The sequence below is a fragment of the Paramisgurnus dabryanus genome, chromosome 18 (genome assembly GCF_030506205.2).
Source record: "Paramisgurnus dabryanus chromosome 18, PD_genome_1.1, whole genome shotgun sequence".
NCBI lineage: Eukaryota > Metazoa > Chordata > Actinopteri > Cypriniformes > Cobitidae > Paramisgurnus > Paramisgurnus dabryanus.
This window is the reverse complement of record NC_133354.1, coordinates 968,237-987,925: the sequence shown is the minus strand read 5'-3', so window position 1 is coordinate 987,925 and position 19,689 is coordinate 968,237. Positions and strand designations below refer to the sequence as shown.

The 19,689-nt window shown below is 37.6% G+C and overlaps 1 protein-coding gene across 8 annotated transcripts in view; it reads right to left on the bottom strand.

Moving 5' to 3' along the window:
* ptpn13 (protein tyrosine phosphatase non-receptor type 13) overlaps positions 1–19,689 on the bottom strand; it is a 126,410-nt gene that overhangs the window by 70,171 nt on the left and 36,550 nt on the right. For all 8 annotated transcript variants that reach the window (XM_065243944.1, XM_065243947.1, XM_065243946.1 and 5 more), the window contains exons 8-18: positions 9,611–9,703; positions 9,430–9,520; positions 8,009–8,162; positions 7,830–7,904; positions 7,564–7,738; positions 7,218–7,368; positions 5,395–5,533; positions 5,159–5,311; positions 4,623–4,805; positions 4,347–4,509; positions 2,288–2,651 (exon numbers count right to left, since the gene is read on the bottom strand). In XM_065243944.1, coding sequence (XP_065100016.1) covers positions 2,288–2,651; positions 4,347–4,509; positions 4,623–4,805; positions 5,159–5,311; positions 5,395–5,533; positions 7,218–7,368; positions 7,564–7,738; positions 7,830–7,904; positions 8,009–8,162; positions 9,430–9,520; positions 9,611–9,703 — 1,741 coding nt within the window. The remainder of the gene's footprint in view (positions 1–2,287; positions 2,652–4,346; positions 4,510–4,622; positions 4,806–5,158; positions 5,312–5,394; positions 5,534–7,217; positions 7,369–7,563; positions 7,739–7,829; positions 7,905–8,008; positions 8,163–9,429; positions 9,521–9,610; positions 9,704–19,689) is intronic.

Here is a 19,689-nt window from a genome sequence, read left to right as displayed (position 1 = left end):
TCGGCTAAAGGCGCTCATACTTGGTTCTCGGCTAAAGACGGGTTTCAGCTTAATGCGCTCATACTTGGGTTTCGGCTAATGGCGCTCGAACTTGGGTTTCGGCTAAAGGCGCTCGAACTTGGGTTTCGGCTAAAGGCGCTCGAACTTTGGTTTCGGCTAAAGGCGCTCGAACTTGGGTTTCGGCTAAAGGCGCTCGAACTTGGGTTTCGGCTAAAGGCGCTCGAACTTGGGTTTCGGCTAAAGGCGCTCGAACTTGGGTTTCGGCTAAAGGCGCTTGAACTTGGGTTTCGGCTAAAGGCGCTCGAACTTGGGTTTCGGCTAAAGGCGCTCGAACTTGGGTTTTGGCTAATGGCGCTCATACTTGGGTTTCGGCTAAAGGCGCTCATACTTGCGTCGAATACTTGGGTATACCCATACTTGGGTTTCGGCTAATGGCGCTCAAACTTGGGTTTCGGCTAAAGGCGCTCATCCTTGGGTTTCGGCTAAAGGCGCTCAAACTTGGGTTTCGGCTAATGGCGCTCAAACTTGGGTTTCGGCTAAAGGCGCTCAAACTTGGGTTTCGGCTAAAGGCGCTCAAACTTGGGTTTCGGCTAATGGCCCTTAAAAGTGGGTTTCGGCTAAAGGCGCTCATACTTGGGTTTCGGCTAATTGCGCTCATACTTGGGTGTCGGCTAAAGGCGCTCATACTTGGTTTTCGGCTAAAGACGGGTTTCGGCTAAATGCGCTCATACTTGGGTTTCGGCTAATGGCGCTCAAACTTGGGTTTCGGCTAAAGGCGCTCGAACTTGGGTTTCGGCTAAAGGCGCTCGAACTTGGGTTTCGGCTAAAGGGGCTCATACTTGTGCCGAATACTTGGGTATACCCATACTTGGGTTTCGGCTAATGGCGCTCAAACTTGGGTTTCGGCTAAAGGCGCTCAAACTTGGGTTTCGGCTAAAGGCGCTCATCCTTGGGTTTCGGCTAAAGGCGCTCAAACTTGGGTTTCGGCTAAAGGCGCTCAAACTTGGGTTTCGGCTAAAGGCGCTCAAACTTGGGTTTCGGCTAAAGGCGCTCAAACTTGGGTTTCGGCTAAAGGCGCTCAAACTTGGGTTTCGGCTAAAGGCGCTCAAACTTGGGTTTCGGCTAAAGGCGCTCAAACTTGGGTTTCGGCTAAAGGCGCTCAAACTTGGGTTTCGGCTAAAGGCGCTCAAACTTGGGTTTCGGCTAAAGGCGCTCAAACTTGGGTTTCGGCTAAAGGCGCTCAAACTTGGGTTTCGGCTAAAGGCGCTCAAACTTGCGCCGAAAACTTGGGTATACCCATACTTGGGTTTTGGCTAATGGCCCTTAAAAGTGGGTTTCGGCTAAAGGCGCTCATCCTTGGGTTTCGGCTAAAGGCGCTCAAACTTGGGTTTCGGCTAAAGGCGCTCAAACTTGGGTTTCAGCTAAAGGCGCTCATACTTGCGCCGAAAACTTGGGTATACCCATACTTGGGTTTCGGCTAATGGCCCTTAAAAGTGGGTTTCGGCTAAATGCGCTCATACTTGGGTTTCGGCTAAAGGCGCTCATACTTGGGTTTCGGCTAAAACACTCAATTTTCTATTAAATATGCTCAAAATGCCATGTTGAGCCTTAAATAAGAAGATAACATGACAGCATTTTAATATGCAATTATTCAATTGGGTTTAACTAAAGAAACAATGCATATTTAGTTCTGGGTTGACATGAGGGCAAATAAATTATCAAAGAATTTTCATATCTGGGTAAACTATTAATTTAATGTTTGGACGAACAATTCATTTAATGCATAATTAATAAATTGGTTACAATTATATCAAACCGGCTTTAATTACAAGGTTTGGATGAGTGTGTGTTACACCATAGAGCGTAAATCACTAGTGTTATCGTCTCACAGATACAACAATGTTAGCAAGCATGTGTGAATTCAGTATAAAGACTCACACACAAATACGCTTACACATGGATCTGTCTCTCTTGAGAGCTGATTAACACTGTTCGCCCTTAGGCGGCTTAGTGTCAGGCTGACAGAGCAACTTTGAAATGCAAAGCGTGAGAGAAAAACGAGTGTTGAAAAACAGCAAGCGAAACAAGTGTAAAGCCAAGACAATCTGTAGGAGGGTGAGCTTGCAAAAAACATAAGAAAAAAACGTACAGCAAATTCAAGTATACCAGATGCAAAGACAAGCAATGTGAAGATAAAATAAAAAGAAGAAGAATATTAAAATATTTAAAGTTAAATTAAAGTGTGCAGAGCGAAACAGGAGTTTTTTATATATTTGTAATCTCTCACCCATCCTGCTGTCTGGTGACGATGATGGAGTCTGTGTCTGAACTTGCACGCTGATGTGATGACACAAGCATTTGTGATCGAGCCATGCCGCTTTGCGATTGGCTACCGAAAGGCACCAACCTGTGCTCTGGCGACTCAGGCAGCTGACCCAGGTTATGATGGGAACGACTTTTCATCCTGGAGTTGGAGCTGCCGATGAACCCTGGATAGGATTGATCGGGCGGAATAGAGATTCGAGTCCCGCCCTTATTCAGGGACATCTCCGAGTAGGACATTCTCTTGAAAAGTTCCGGGTCTGTGCTGGGGGAAAAACTGATCGCGCTCATCCCATCAGAGTACTTCAGATTGGCCAGTGGTGAGTTTTCTGCAGAGACGAAATAACAGAATACAGTACATCGTCACAGAAGTATGATGGCCCACAGACAAAACTATAAGCAGATCAAATAGTAGAGCAGCACTTGTACTTCAAATCAAGATTTGCATCGACATTGCCATGTAAGTCATAGGAGAACTTCCAGGATGATTGGTTTGGGAATGGTCCCTAGAGGTGGTGTCTGCACCTTTTTTTTTATTTTGCTAATTAAGTATTATTTTAATATTTATATATTGTTAATATATTTAACTTTTATATATTGCATTTATCGAAATATTTCAAATGTGCAAATAAATCACAATATGCAAATAGCAATGGTTTGCATATCCCCTGATGTGGTGTCAGCAACTCATTCCCCGCCAGCCTTTTTTTTTTTTTTTGAAAAGTTGCCCGCCAGCATTTTTTTTGTGATTTTCACAAAATGCCTTCCAGGAAAAACGTTATTCTAAAAATATATAAACATACAAATATATCAAATGAAAGAACAGACCCTTTGCTTTCAAACAAACAATAAACAAACATAAACTGTTAAATATGGGTATTTTTTAGTGATGCACCGATTTATCGGCTGATTTTTGATGAATTTGAAACCATCAGCATATCGGCAATAGCACGAGAAAGGCCGATACCGATTGTTTATTAATTAACTGTATAAAGAAATCCATTATATGTAAAAAAAAAATGAGTTAATGTTGTTAATAAAATAAATGCTGAATAGCAAAAACCACTTTTGAAGGTTGTCATGCTGTCTTATTATATTTGTTTTAGCTTAATTTGTGCCTCTCTTATTGTGTTGGTCAGTTGAATGTTAATTAGACCCAATCCATGTTCAGTAAAAATAATTTGAAGCATAAATAAACTAGCTAATAGACCAACTGTATAGTATTGTATACAAGTGTTTAATATCGGCAAGAAGTTGTCTGTTTAAATCGGTATCGGCCCAAAAAATCCTATCGGTGCATCCCTAGTATTTATCTTTAAAAAAGTAACAAAAAGCTAAAATAACTGCATTTTTGTTAACTGCATGAGATTCAGAACGATTATCAAAACATACACAGTTTAAAATTAGTAAATAACATTTTGGCTTCAGTTTTTTCTTAAATTGGGTAAATCTAGTGGATAATCGCGGTATTGCAGATTAACATAAAAATTCATCAGGAACACGTTTTTGATGCAAACGTTTTCTCTTAATTGAGGAGATAACTCAACAGTGGCGAGGAAAGAGTTAATATCTTGCAGCTTAATTTTCTATGCATATCTTTTTGAATAGTACATATTAACTAAAAAGCCAGGTCATGTTGTGGCCATGCCTATGTTTGGAACAGCATCCATAGTTTGGAAGTAAGTTGTTTAGAAAAGACCAAAGCATGTTTATTCTCAAATTATATCTCTATATTTCATTTTTTTTAATAACATATATAAAAAAAAAAATATATATATATATATATATATATATATATATATATATATATATATATATATATATATATATATATATATATATATATATATATATAAAAAAATTATATATATATATATATATATATAAAAAAAAATTATGTATATATATATATATATATATATATAAAATTATGTATATATATATATATATACAAACATATACATCTACATGAATTCAAATTAATGGTATAAAACATTTAATTAGATTTTTCTTCCATCACTTACCCAAATCTTGCAGTTCCTGGTTGTTCTGTCTGGCTTTCATGTGTAGGTGGAATTTGTACTGGTCCGAGCACAGCTGTAGCAGATACTGGCAAGTCTTCTGACTGTCTGTCTGAAACAAGTGTTTAATCCCATCTGAAGTGTTCTGCAAGCAAATCTTCTTTTTCTGCAACATGAAAACACACACATAAAGACATGATAGACATGAATCTGACATTCCAAAGAACTTCGACTTTCACAACATGTGACTAAATACCGCAGCATCTATCCGTGATTTACCGTAAAGGAGAGTTTCTTGGTGTCCCTCCAGGGGAACCTTAGCACGGGGGTTCGATTTCCATTGAGGACCTCAAAGATAAGTACACCTTTGGAGTAAACCCCCAACATGATGCCAGTCTGGGATCTCTTCTCTGGCAGCACGCGATGGAAGTGGACTCCATATTCTGGCAGTCGCTGGCTCACCTTTACACAGCAGAGGAAAGAGAAAACAAATTTGAAATCACAGACGACAACAAAAACAGCTATTAGGAAAACAAATATGTGAGATTAAAGTAACAGAAGGTTTATTTACAATAATTGACCACTAACAAATTAGTTCATAAAAGAGAAAGACGTGCACAAACATTTTAGGAGTTGATTTTTTTACTTTAATACCCAAATTTGAAACACTTCAATCAAGATTGTGTTTTTTGGCATTCCCGCAACAACATTTAAAGAGAAAAACTGCGGCAATCAAATTTTTTTAGACTATTATAAATGCCCAACCAACTAAATAGCTCTACTTTTGCGGTAATGTGTTCTGATTTGTTCCTGACCTTGAGGAACTCAAGCTCCGCCTCCTCTTCTGATGTGTTGTAGTACGAGCTGTGGAGTTTGGGAAGTTCTTCTTTAATGGTTGTCTGATCGATCTTATCCATCACTGAGCCGGGGAGGTAGTGCTCCGTCCTGAAATACGTCTTGCCATGGAGCTGATGGACATAACAAAAAAATTATTTTTAAGCATATTATCTTATCATAAACATGCTTTGGTTTTTTAAGGTGTTTATTGTACCTCAGGCTGATAATCTCCATATTCTGCCTGCAGTGCCAAAGATGCCAAGATCATGGCATTTTCCAGATCACATCGCACCCGTTCCTCCAGAAGATCCTTGCGCAGCTGTAAATAGTACTGATGTTTGGTCATCGTGTGCCTATGGAAAAAAACAAAAATGTATTTGCCGTGTTTATCTGCAACTGAGGGATACATTTACTGATGTTTTATATTTCATCTCTCTATGCATACATCAACCTCAGGATTAAACACAACCAAAGAGACTTTCCATTTAGATTCATATAAGACTATACTTTAATAAATTTAAAAAAGTTTTATAAAAAATACCTACATGATTAAGTTAAATCTAGTCAATTAAAGGATTAGTCAATTTTCTTTAAAAAAATCCAGATAATTTACTCACCACCATGTCATCCAAAATGTTGATGTCTTAATTTCTTCTCGACTGAACAAAGAATGTTTTTTGAGGAAAACATTCCAGGATTTTTCTCATTTTAATGGACTTTAATGAACCCCAACACTTAACAGTTTTATTGCAGTTTAAAATTGCAGTTTCAAAGGACTCTAAACGATCCCAAACAAGGCATAAGGGTCTTATCTAGTGAAACGCTTGTCATTTTTGACAAGAAAAATAAAAAATATGCACTTTTAAACCACAACTTCTCTTCTTCCTCCGGTAGTGTGACGTGCCAGTGCGACCTCACATAATACGTCATCACGTCAAGTGGTCACGGATGATGTATGCGAAACTACGCCAAAGTGTTTACAAGTGTGGAGAAAGAGGACCGCTCTGACGTTGTTGTATGTCGAATGATATTAATTAATGTCTTTGTGTCAGTTTATTGTTTAAAATGGTTCGCAAATGTGTGTTTCATATATGTAACACATGACCTTTCGACATCATTACACAATTACGTGAGGTCACGCTGGCGCGTCACAGGACCGGAGATAGGCGAGAAGTTGTGGTTTAAAAGTTCATATTTGTTATTTTTCTTGTCAAAAATGACAATCGTTTTGCTAGATAAGACCCTTATGTCTCGTTTGGGATTGTTTAGAGTCCTTTGAAACTGCAATTTTAAACTGCATTAAAACTGTTAAGTGTTGGGGTCCATTAAAGTCCATTAAAATGAGAAAAATCATGGTATGTTTTCCTCAAAAAACATAATTTCTTCTTGACTGAACAAAGAAAGACATCAACATTTTGGATGACATGGTGGTGAGTAAATTATCTGGATTTTTTTTCAAGAAAAAGGACTAATCCTTTGAGAAAACGTGTTCATGATAAGTTTTTATGGTTATCTGTGTATGTTTTGATAATCGTTCTGAATCTGACCTCTAACTAAATTCCTTCACAAAAACGTAATTATTTCAGCTTTTTGCTAAAAAAAAAAAGATTTTTGAAGAAAAATACCCATATTTAAGAGTTTATAAGCATAGAAAAAAATATAGATAGGATGAAAAAATCCCATTTTGTTTGTTTGTTTATTGTTTGTTTAAAAGCAGAGGGTCTGTTCTTTCATTTGATATATTTGTATGTTTATATATTTTTAGAAGAAAATTTTCCTGGAAGGCATTTTGTAAACCGTTTGTGAAAATCACAAAAATGCTGGCGTGCAACTTTTTAAAAAAGGCTGGCGGGGAATGAGTTAAATTTCTTTATACTGTATTGCGTTTTCAGTGCATGAAATACTAAGGTGTATTGTGTGACAGACAGATAAATTAGCAAGTCAAACATGAAGCTAAACTCGGGCACATGTTTGGGCATGTGCGAGAGAGATTATTACATGTGCTTCAATGCCTTAAGACAAGCCTTGAGCTCTTACTGTATCAAGTTGACATCATCTTGAAAAAACTTGATACGCAGAAACAGATTAAAATTGACGTCAGTCTTCTTCTTCCTAGGGTCGTCCTTCCAGCCGTCAGGGGCCACCTTGACAAGTTTGGCATCGGGTTCGACAAAGAAGAACTCGTCATCTGAGAAAAACAAAAACACATAAAAAAATTATTTAAGTTATGAGGGAAAACATCCATGTCACACAGGGGAAACTGTATTACTTTGTTATTACTGTAATTTATTGCAATGCTTATTCAACTACTGTACTTTTATCGTACCCTAAAAAAACCACAACCCCCCGCCCCAAATAATACACATAAGAGAGTTTTATGAACCTTTTAGGTAGGCGAGGCTGAACAGGTGGTGTTCCACAAGCCCGACGTGGGCAATGACCATGTCCAATACGTCCTTACAGACAGCTTTCACATCACAGGACAGCTCCAACTTCTGTCCGTTCAGTAAAATAACACCCACCTTCCTCTGACTCTCCTCCACCTTTCCACGTTTATTCTTTGGCATGCAAACAGACAAAGATTAATCCACACATTCGCAAAGACATTAGGCATGAAACTGGGCATGTAAGAAAAATGCAAACTCTCACCATTATCGATGAAGGGACGTTCAAAAGCACACATGGCTCGCTGCTCATCTTTACAAACTCTGGCCCGAAGAAATTCTACATCATAAACAAACACATTTTTATAAAAATGATGTCTTGGTGACTTTTGATCCCTACGGTTAAGTTGCAAATTCAATCTGAATTTAGAGAAACTTGATTACTTTTGATTTTCTCAGGTCCAGCATGGAGGCTCTGAGGTCTTCTCCGGGATAGCCTGATGCCCGGGACAGCCGGGCCTGGAGCCTGTGCATCTCTTCCTGCCGCTGGATCAGAAGTTCTGTACCCGACAGCTCGTCCTGACCAGCGTCAACAAGTCTGGAAACAAAATAAATCAGGAAGGTATTTTTAAGTGCTGTAATGCAAATTCTGTGCATGTATTTATTTTTATGTATATAAAAAAAATCATTAATTCCATCAACATATAAATAAAATAAAATAAAATGTATTGCTTGGATGCACTGCAAGTCACTTTGGATAAAAGCATAAATGATCCTTTAAACAAGATATAGACATGATACTAGTTCGCAATAATAGGAGCTTGGCTCTGTTACATCAGTATAGTGATGAAATGCCACCATGGCTGCCATGGGTGACGTGTTGCAGCTCTGTGCCCTGGACATCCTCAAGGAGATAATTACTGAACCCTGCAGCACCAAAACCTCCTTTACACAGCACCTTATCTGGCAACCGTCACGACAACAGCAACTACTGATGGAAAATTCTCAATGGACAGTGCAGCTATTTAACCAGCAGGGGGAGCCGCAGAGACACTGACTGGTGAACAACACGAGATGGGATATTTAGTCTGGAATACCTTTTAAAGGGATCTATGGCAGTTTGTCAAGGTTACGGAAAGGACAAATTGTAACAAAGGCTGCCTGGGATCACTGTGAAAGCTGTTAACAGGCAGGAAGAAAAAGCGCAGAAGATAGAACTCACAGCTGTCGATATATTTAAATGTTCGCAGATTTACTGCAAGTAAATAAAGGGTTGTTTGACATTTTTGTATACACAGAGAAGGACACGCAGATACACAAGTTGTGGCATTGGGCTATCAACATTAAAACAACAACATACAGAGGAAAATGATACTCTTTCAAGCCAGGAGATCTCAGTTAACTTTCTCCTAAAATTGCTTGGGTGCAATCAAATTGAATAAGTAAAATAATCTGGATTTGGCTAAATCTGATGACCCAAGTTTGATTTCATTTTTCCCCAGGAGACATATCTGAGATGAAGAAGACTTTGCTCTCCATTAAATCTTATTGATGTGTAGAAGAAGTAATTGAGATATTAAAGAGGTCTCATCTGGGATTTGTCTTTCCTTTGGGACTATTGTTTTATTAAGATATATTAAATAATCCAAACCCAACTTTGACCCTAAAAGAATGCCATTCAAACACACACACTTGCAGCTCAAGTTCTTGTAACCAGAACTAAACTGGTAAGGGTTAAAAGATCAACTCAGGATGAATGTGGGTTATCATTAACCTGGGCTGATGACCACAGAATTGGTCAATCCTTAAAAACGTGCCCATGCATGATTGATCAGAGCAGTAAATATCACAGGAAAAGCTCATACCTGTGTCTCTGAGCACCACCGAGCGAGACGGAGTCATGCTCGGACAGCACCACCTGAGAACTGAATCGTCTCAAATCCTCAGGCCGTTTTGCTGTTAGTAAACAAAGCAAATATGTTGTTTGAGTATCACACGTGAAGCATACATCACATATGGATGAGGTCGTGAGCAGACGCACTGTACCTTGTCTGTAATCGGGGTCTGATGATGTCACAGAGGGGCTTTCACTGGATGAACTGTAATCACTGTTGTATCTTCTGTGTGTTTGTGGGGGATCTGAAAATACAGGTAAACATTTATGTCAATTAAACGGTTAATGAAAATAAATTGGTTTGTAAATAATAAATAAGATAGTTATAAAAGTTATAAAAATCTGCGAGCACATAAAATAAGCAGATAAGCAAAATAAGTAATAAGTTTGTGTCACAGGCCATTCAGTTTTTTTGTCAAATGTGACTCTGAAACACAACCATTTATAAGTGGCATGGATATATTTGTAGCAATAGCCAAAAATACATTGTATGGGTCAAAATGATTGCTATTTTATGCCAAAAACCATTAGGATAGTAAGTAAAGACTATGTTCAATAAAGATATTTGGCACATTTCCTACCATAAATATATAAACATCTATTTATTATTAATAATGTGTGAAGAAGAGTTTGTTTCCAAAACGCGATAAACAACATTTAAAAAAAAAATGAGTTATGGCCACAATCAGTATTGTATCGGGTCAGTATTTAAAAGTAAATTCTTAATTTTACTCAAAATCCAATATCCGCTGTGTTATTCTGTTATATTTTCTCCCTTTTTTCCCCAAAATGTGATAAACGCCACTCCTCCTTCTGTGCAGAATGCAACCAATCACAGCGCACCATTCCACGCTTTGTAAACAATAATGGGGGCGCGTTGAATACACACAGAATAGTTTTCCTCATCTACTTTGCACTTTGTGATCAAAAACAAACAAAAACAAAATAATACTTTTGATGGCATTGCTAAACCTGTGGTGGTTTTCTGTGACGGGGAAGAAACGTAAGCCATCAAAATCGAATAATTTACGCGAGAGCCACTCTGGTGAAGGAAAATGTCGGCTGTTGCTTGTTCTCACACGACAGCATCAAGCTTCTGTCATGCTAACACATTGACCCCGGGGATCTTATGAAAAACTTTCCATTATTTTACTCAAAGCCAACGAAAATCGAGCAGGACCAAAACATTTTACAGCTGATTGCTGTCAAAAAAGTTCAGGGACGTCCCAAGGATGACAGCAGCAATGACAGTGTTCTTAATATGACAAAGTAAGTGTTTTGATCAATGCAATTAATGTTTATTATTTTTTTAATCAGTGTATACCACTAGTCAACTAAATGAATATAACATGACAAAGATGAATGCCGATTTATATATTGATTCAATAGATTTATAGCACTTTTAAAAAAATAACTTGAGTCTGGGTCATAGATTTATTGCATTTTGTGGAAAAAAATATTCAGTTTTTATAATAAATCTTTGATAATAAAATTATGGATTTTTATGTTTTTATAACCTAAAGATGCTATGTGAAAGTTTGTAACAGAAAATAGTGGTTTTCATCTTGTCACTTTCTTGGTATAGAAAACACATTTTTAAGAAATTAGTCAAAATGGATTTATTGCGTTTTGGAACCAAACTCCGTATGTCTTCATTTAGACAAACTTAAAGGCAATTTTCTCAATGTTTTCATTTTTTTTACACACTCAGAATTTAGATTTTTAAAATGTATTTTATCGCAAACAGATGTTTTCCTATCCTAACAAACCATACATCAATGGAAACCGTTTTTATTCAGTATAAACCTCAATTTAAAAAAGTGAACCTTGTGACTAGTGTGGTGGTCTTTTTTCACAAAACCAGACACTGACCTTGATTTTCTAAATTAAATTATTTAAGTCACTTTTATTGTCAGAAAATTGTCTTGCATCTAATGATGCAGCCTACACTTTCACATTAATGTTGTTGTCTCTGGCAGGAAGAAGATTTAAAAGATTTTTAGGCATCCAAATATACCCCATGACCAGTAAAACATACTTAAAGAGTAACTAAACCCTAAACCAACTTTTTTTTAGTTAATGATCTGTAAGAATGAGGCTTTATTAGTGCTTTTCATTGATTTAAGTAACTTTTTTGACACTTTGTGTATAAAGTCTTTCAATACTACAATACTGTATATGGTGTAAAAACATCTGAGTGCTGCCATCTTCAGGTTGAACTGTGGCTACTGCAGTTGAATTTTCCTGTTGGATGTTGCGTTGCCGCGTGATGTAAGCAGGTTCAAGCTCACCACACCCTTGTTACGATCTCAGTTCGTCCCCTCTATCTCTGTTGGGGTCTGCCCACTTTTCTTGCATTTTTCAAATATTGCCAGTGGGTGGAGTCAGGCTCTGGAGTTTAGTTACTCTTTAAAAAGTGCTATGAGCACCCGTGGGAGTTAAATTTGTTTTCAAACAATGTGCCATATTTAGAATGAACATACATGCAAATCACGTTCCTAAACAAGACATGCTTTACGATCCGGAAAGCAGATACATGTGTGAAGCTTTTAAGTAAAATCACACTGTCAAACATTGTTTGATGATCACATGGGGTATATGAGTCCATTGTGGGTCTGGGTATAAAACAAGCACAAGACTTTAAAAAGATTAAATTATATTAACTAAATTATATATTTTTTAAGATTAACTGCATTACTATCAACAACTATTGTTAATTTCTATCAATCGATCGTCTTATTTTATGGGCTTGGGTGTTGACCTTTAAAACATACAGCACTCACTGTCTCTGTGTTCTTATTCAAATAATCACCCAGTTTGCATTTGCAGACAAAGCTAAGGTAGGAAAGTCTGATTCACTGCTTTACACTTCTGTGTGATGTGTGTGCGCGCATTACATCACACTAAACCAAGACTGAAACTTGACAAAATCATCTGTGTGTGGCATTCTACCTCATTTACACAAATTTGTTAGAACCAGAAAATCGAGTTGATGCACTTCACTCAGTAAATCCTGCATACTTAGCATAAGCAAAATTCCTGAAGGTTTCTCAAGCCGCGAGTTTCGAAAGGCAGAGTTCAACCTTCACCAGAACAATAAGCTTTTCATCTGTTGCTGGCGGATCACCTCTGTAAACGTCAAACTCTGCATCTACATCTAAACACATGGCGAGCAATGTTTAGACATCAATACAATGTAACCGATCGGCTTTCTCTGGGGCTAAATACTAAAATATTCGTACACAGTTTGACGGCAAAGTAAACTAAACAAGATAAAACCATCAACTGTGAAGGAGGAAATACAGATCAATAAACTGCATTCCTGACCCGGACATTCACCTTTGGTGTGTTACATGAGATGCATACCTTGTCTTGGCTCAGGGTTAAATGAATAGTTTACCTAAATCTTAAAATTCTCACACTCATGCCATCCTAGATGTAAATGACTTTCTTTTAAATATATATATATATATATATATATATATATATATATATATATATATATATATATATATATATATATATATATATATATATATATTAAAATGCTGACTTGTTGTTTTCTTATATGGGGCTCAATATGCACCAAAGCACATCCATCCATCAATAAAGCAATCCAAATGACAGTGAGTTAATATGTTGTCTTATGAAACAAAAATATACATTTGTGTGAGAAAACAATTAACTCAATCCCCGCCATTGACGAGTTATCTCGTCAATTAAGAGAAAACATTTGCATGAAAAAAGTGTTTCTGATTAGTTTTTACGGTAATCTGTAATACAGCGATCATCCACTAGATGGCCAAAAGACTTGAAGTTTTATAATTATTATTAATTTTACACTCTGTGTATGTTTTGATAATTGTTCTGAATCTGATTTCAAACAAAATTCCTTCACAAAAATGCAATTATTTCAGCTTTTTGAATAATTATTTTTGAAGAATAATACCCATATTTAAGAGTTTATAGGCGGAGAAAAAAAATACAGATAGGATGTTTTTTTTTCCCCACAGTTTGTTGGTTTGTTTATGGTTTGTTTGAAAGCACAGTGTCTGTTCTTTCATTTGATATATTTGTATGATTAAATATCTTTAAAAGAAATTTCCTGGAAGACATTTTGTGAAATTTTCATAAAAATCACAAAAAAATGCTGACAGGCAACTTAAAAAAAAAAAAGGCTGGCAGGGGAATGAGTTAATATTTTGAACTTTTCAGCATATAAACAAATCACCAAACACGCAAGAACCAATTAATTTTAAATAATCAATATAAGTGCTTTCATGAGTTTGCCATCTTGACCCCCATCAATGGTCCTTTCCCAAATGGCGAACTTCATGTGGACTTTCGGTCTCGAGGCCTTAAATTGGGCGTGCTCGCTTAGTCTACGAGTCCGTAGGGTGTCCATCTGTGCTCATAAGCGCCCCTTTGCACCCTTGCTGCGGCTTCAAGCACTTTACCAACCCAGAAGTCCCTGCGAAAAACCAAGTTTACACTGATGGACAACTTCTCTTCCTATTTCCGACGTGACGCTCGAGAGTCTGTCCCGAAATACGACTCCGCCCTCGTGGACTCGCATCAAGGGTCCCTAAAGTCTGCCTGCATGATGTCATCAAATTGTGGAAGTCCACAAGTCCGAAGTGTGCTATTTGGGACACGGCATATATCCCTTTAAGTAAGGTAAGTAGGAAGGTCACGCCACTAGGTGGCCATGTCCAGGCAGTAATTTCAGTCATGTAATACTAAAATCCCATCTACTTGAAGGGAGAAAGATGGATATCTCTAAAATCATGTGCTAAAATTATAATTAAACAACATATTTGTGACCAACAATTAAACCTCAATGCGCATGCTCACAGGTTGGTAAGCGCCTCTCGCAAATACTTCGTCAGTCTTTATCGATGGTGCTTTTAACTGAAAGGCGGGACTTTTGTCACCAGCAAGGCCAAATAGATGCATTGCATTGTCCCCCATATATAGTAATACGAGTGCTCAATCTTGTTGTAATATTAGGGCCCTATAAAATCCGTTTTATTTTTTCGCAAATTCCGTTTTATTTTTTTCCAAATTCCGTTTTCTCCGTTTTAATTTTTGCAAATTCCGTTTTATCCGTTTTAATTTTTGGCAATTATATTTTTTACCCTTTACTGTTATTTTAGTCATAAAAAGAGTGTGCCTTTAATGTTAATGATTAAAATGTAAATGATTTGGGGAAAAACTGGATAACAGGATTACTTAATGACTATAAAAGATGCATTTTACACACGCACATTCACACGCACACACGCGTGTGAGAGGTGCAGTGAGACAGACGTGGATGAAAGAGTGCATGTATCTTTGCGCTCACCGTGAACAAAGTGTTGACAAAACTTACAAAATAACAGTTCTCCGGTCACATAAAAGTCATGTGAGACCTGCTCGGAACTAAGTGCTTAGCGTCGAATTTCTTAATTTTTTCGCTGACGAAAGCAGAGTCGTGGAGAGCCGCTTTGCCATGGTTTCAGTGTTTTGGAGGGGGTCTGAAATGACGGGAGGGGGGCGTGTCGCCCAGATTTACTTCCCCCGGTCTGCATTTCCCCCAGACATACTTTCGTCTCCCACACAAAAAACATAATTTTATTCAAAATATGTAAAATTCCGCGAAAATACTAGATTCCGTGTTAATTAGCCAATTCCGCGATTCCGTCCGCGATTCCGTGATCGCGAAAATTATAGGGCCCTATAATATCTTTGCGCCCATATACACGTGCCGAATAATGTAATAAAAAATTAAATAATAAATTTGTGTTTAACTAAGAAAGGCAAGTCAATTATGAGAGAATCTTCATATTTGGGTGAACTATTCCTTTAACAGCTACATGTCCCACATTGCATCTCTTCAAAAACTCAGGAAGCATAGTGGTCTGATGCTGCAGAAAGGATGAGTTGACAACCAGTACGCACACACAAACAATACAAAACAAACGCACACATTCTACAATTACAATGGAAATGGCTGCCTACACAGTGCAGTTATCAGAGTCTAGTGGGAGGCTGATGGATATAACAGTGAGTCACACACATACTGTATCATTAAACTAGCCCAGGATAACATCAAAGCGGGTATGTTGAAAGCCATTGAATGCGAGTTTACTGTTACTATCATAATTTATTTTACAGCCTGTTCTGCTGAAAGAACATTCGTGAAATGGATGAAGGAAAGAGCGAGAGAGTTGATCATCAGTACAGCCTGCTACAGGCGAACGCACCGTGTACTGTCATGCAAATCAATTTCCTGAGAAATTTCAAAGAGAAAATGCCTTTGGACATATTTCAAGCTAAACGACAATGACAGAAAAGACGTCTTGTGATCTGTCAAATTAATCCAGTGTTTCCCACACATTGATTTATTTGTGGTGGCCCACCACAGAATCAACACTGGCCCCCACAAATAGAATTTTCATGATTCCCATTTACATTTTTATTTCACTATTTAAAACAGCTTAATTCGGCTTAAAATATAATTTGACATACAATACAGATCAAAAACAGATACAGATCAAAGAGTAGAAGTGAAACATATTTCAGGTGCCAACACGAGATCAAATGAAACACGACATGATGACGTCACATATATGCTAATTAGTGGGTGGTGTCATCACCACCACAGTCTCTCAAAATCCTGTGGGAAACACTGTAATCTGATGCTTTGACACCGCAAACGTTTCTCCTTGAATGTTCATCAGTCAGGGTAGAAAAAAAACTATTAATGTGAATTAAAACAAGTACATTTATGCATTATCAATGGGCCAAACATGAGCTGGACAGTGTGTAATACATTTTTTTTAAATAAAAAGACGAAGCTAAAAGAGTTCGTAAAATGAAAGTTCTGTCATTATTTATGCAAACGTATACATTTCTTTGTTTTGAATACAAATGAAGATATTTGAAAAATGTTAATAACCAAACTGATCTGGGGCACCATTCACTTCCATAGTATTCTTTTTTCCTACTGTGAAAATCAAATGGTGCCCCAGATTAGCTTGGTTACAAGCGTTCTTTAAAATTATTTATTTATTATTTATTTAAAATGTATTTATTGAGTAAACACTCCTGTTAACTCTTTCACCGCCATTGACGAGATATCTCGTCAATTAAGAGAAAACGCTTCCCCGCCAATGACGAGATTTTCCATCTTTCCGCAATACCGCTATTATCCACCAGGTGGTGCCATTCGGCAACTTTTTAAACCCGGAAGTATTGCCCTATGGCAAGCGGCTGCATGTCCGTGTCTGTTTTAAAGATCGCTCTGAATGGGATCTCTAAGAAAAGTCCGTCACAAAAATGGAATTATCTCTGCTTTTTGCTCAAAATGTGGTGTTTTTGCAGAAACCTACCCATATTCAAAAGCTGATTACAAAAGAACCACTGAAGGTAGGATGAAACAGTTTTTTTGTTTGAAAGCAGAGGGTCTGTTCTTTCATTTGGTATATTGTATGTTTATATATTTAAAGAAGAACATTTTCTGGAAGGCATTAAACTTTGGTGAAAAATCATGAAAAACGCTGGCGCTGGCTGGGCGCGAGTTAATAGAAAGTTTACTTGACATCAAAACACCTGCAAATGAAGATAAAACAGATGGAGTCCTGACAGCTGTCAGATATGAAAACTCTATTGTTTCAGTTTACTGGGTCTGCCTAAAGAGCACAAGCTGTGATGATCTCAGATCTTATAAGATGGCCATAAAAAAGCTCAAAAGGGACACTAGTGTAGGTGGACAGGTCATAAAACAAACTCTCATTGCGCCACATTTAACCTTATTCCATTATATTCCTTTCCCAAACCTTTCATTTCCCAATTCTATGTTCCCATCATAACTTCTTCAATGGAGCTAGTGCTGAAAATTAATCTGTCATCACTTATATGCAGATGCAACTTGATTTATAATGTGACATGCAATGACATTCAGATTTTGAAAGTGTGGCTATCTTTAGTGAAGCAATGAGATGCACTTCCATGTACAGCTAAAGCTAAACAAAAAAAAACATTTTAGAAAACTGGCTTTCATTTCCATTTGTATTTTTCAGATCAAATGTATAAAGATAAAAACAGCCTCTTCTGGATGCTTTTTAGCAAACGCCCACTCTGAGTTTCCTTTAAAGTACGCCAACTCTTTTCCTATGTTGTTACAAACCCTACAACACTGTGCGCCATAAACACTTTTTAAACAAATTATTATTCAGCACATCCCTTAAAAAGATAAACAGCTGTGCTAAAAAATATTAAAAAAATATCTGCAAGCCAAGTGATACTAGACTGCCAATACTGATGTTGTTGTTTTTTTTTAACCCCTTAAAATTGTACATGCTGTGTTGATTGTATCTTTAAATAGTTTACATCATTCAAGAATTTCAGCTTTCCAAAGATATGTGACATGTTCAGCTTTTTGTTTTTGAGTTGTTGTATTTGATAAAGTTTTGTGCCAAATAATGCAGTGTCCCTCCACAAACAAAAAAATCTGGATTTCCATGCAAGCCAACTGTTCCTGCTCATCCCCACACTGGATATATTCACCATTTAATAGTGGCTCATTTAATGGGTTACAAAACTCACAGTTTGGATCATACTATGTTTTTCCAGTTATTATTGGATAATTTTCTGATCAAAAAAATAGGGACTACTGTCGCTTTAAGAGCGAGATCTGCACATACTGTAACCTTTTTTGTAATTCTCTTCAATGCACGTGCGATCTATATCACTTTAAAGCTTGCTGCGGGAGACTTTATTTTTTACGTGAGGATAGTAATGGCTGCAGGATGCCGCAAAAGATCCAGATCGTCATTGAAAAATCAGTACTTGCTTCCTGTACAGTTCACGGATTCGCGTGAAAGTAAATTCGAGCGCTCGTTCAAACGCAATTTAAATATCGGATTCCTGAATGACTTACACCATAAAGGGGGTCGCACACCGGACGATAAGCGCAGAGCCGCCCCGCGTCGCGTCTAAGACAACTCGGAGGTATCGTACACTGGAAGTGCACATTAAATAGTGCGAGCTTAGTCAGACAGCGAAATATACATTAGCAGATTATTTGGGACAAATATGATGTTATTTAATGTTTAAAAGGATAGTTCGGCCAAAAATGATATTAAACCCACGATTAGCGTAGTGTACGCACTTTTCTTAGTGACATATGACAAATTCGGAGGGTGGGGCACAGAGCAGCAGCAGAGTAGCCTCCGTAGGCTGCGTAAGCTCTCATCCTGAATACGGACGCGACTAAGATGGCGGCGCTACCGGAAGGTATTTATTTACGTTAATAAAGTTTTAAATATGGATATTTCTACAACAACACCGCGCGGATTACCCCCAGAAGACCTTTGTTTATCATCCTGGAGCCGTTTGGATTTATTTTGTGAAGGATGGACGCACTTTTTTTGGACTTGAAGGTCGTGGACCGCGTAACATTACATTTAATCAACTGAAAGATCTAAAACATTTTATAAAATATCCGAAAATGTGTTTGTCTGAAAAACGATGGACATATGCAACTCAGACAGCTTGGGGGTGAGTAAATCATGGGTTTAATATCATTTTTGGCTGAACTATCCCTTTAGCTATGTGAGTGGCGCGACAGGGATTTGAGCAACTTCCTGATTTGTAGCTGGGCGCCGCGGACAGGCGCACCTGTCGGCGCCGGTGTGCGTTTACTCATAGAAAACAATGTGTTGGATTTTTTAGAACAGCGCGGCGCTGAGCTGCGCGTCCGGTGTGCGACCCCCTTAATTACCTGTCCAAATCTGTGAGAGAATGCATAAGCATTTAAATATATTTTTTCTCTCTAAAAGTCAACATAGCACTGCAAGGCATAATAGCCCTGGGACGTCGGGCTAGCAATTTTGCTAGCCCATTGTTACTAATCTGTATAAATATCTTTATTTTGCTGAACACAAAAGAAGATATATGTAATGAAGCACCATTGACTTCCATAGCAAAAAAAAAAATATTATGGAAGTCAATGGTGCTCAAAAACAGTTTGGTTAAAAGCATTGCTCAAAATACCTGCCTTTGCGTTCAACAGAGCAAAGAAATGAATAGCGGTCGGTAACAATTTGAAGGTGAGTAAATAATGACAGAATTTTCATTTTTGGGTGAACTATCCCTTTAAGACCTCATTTACCCCCCAATAACCATTAAGAAAAGTCGAAAAGGAAAACATTTCAAAATATTTAGTGGATGTCAGTTTACAAAAGTG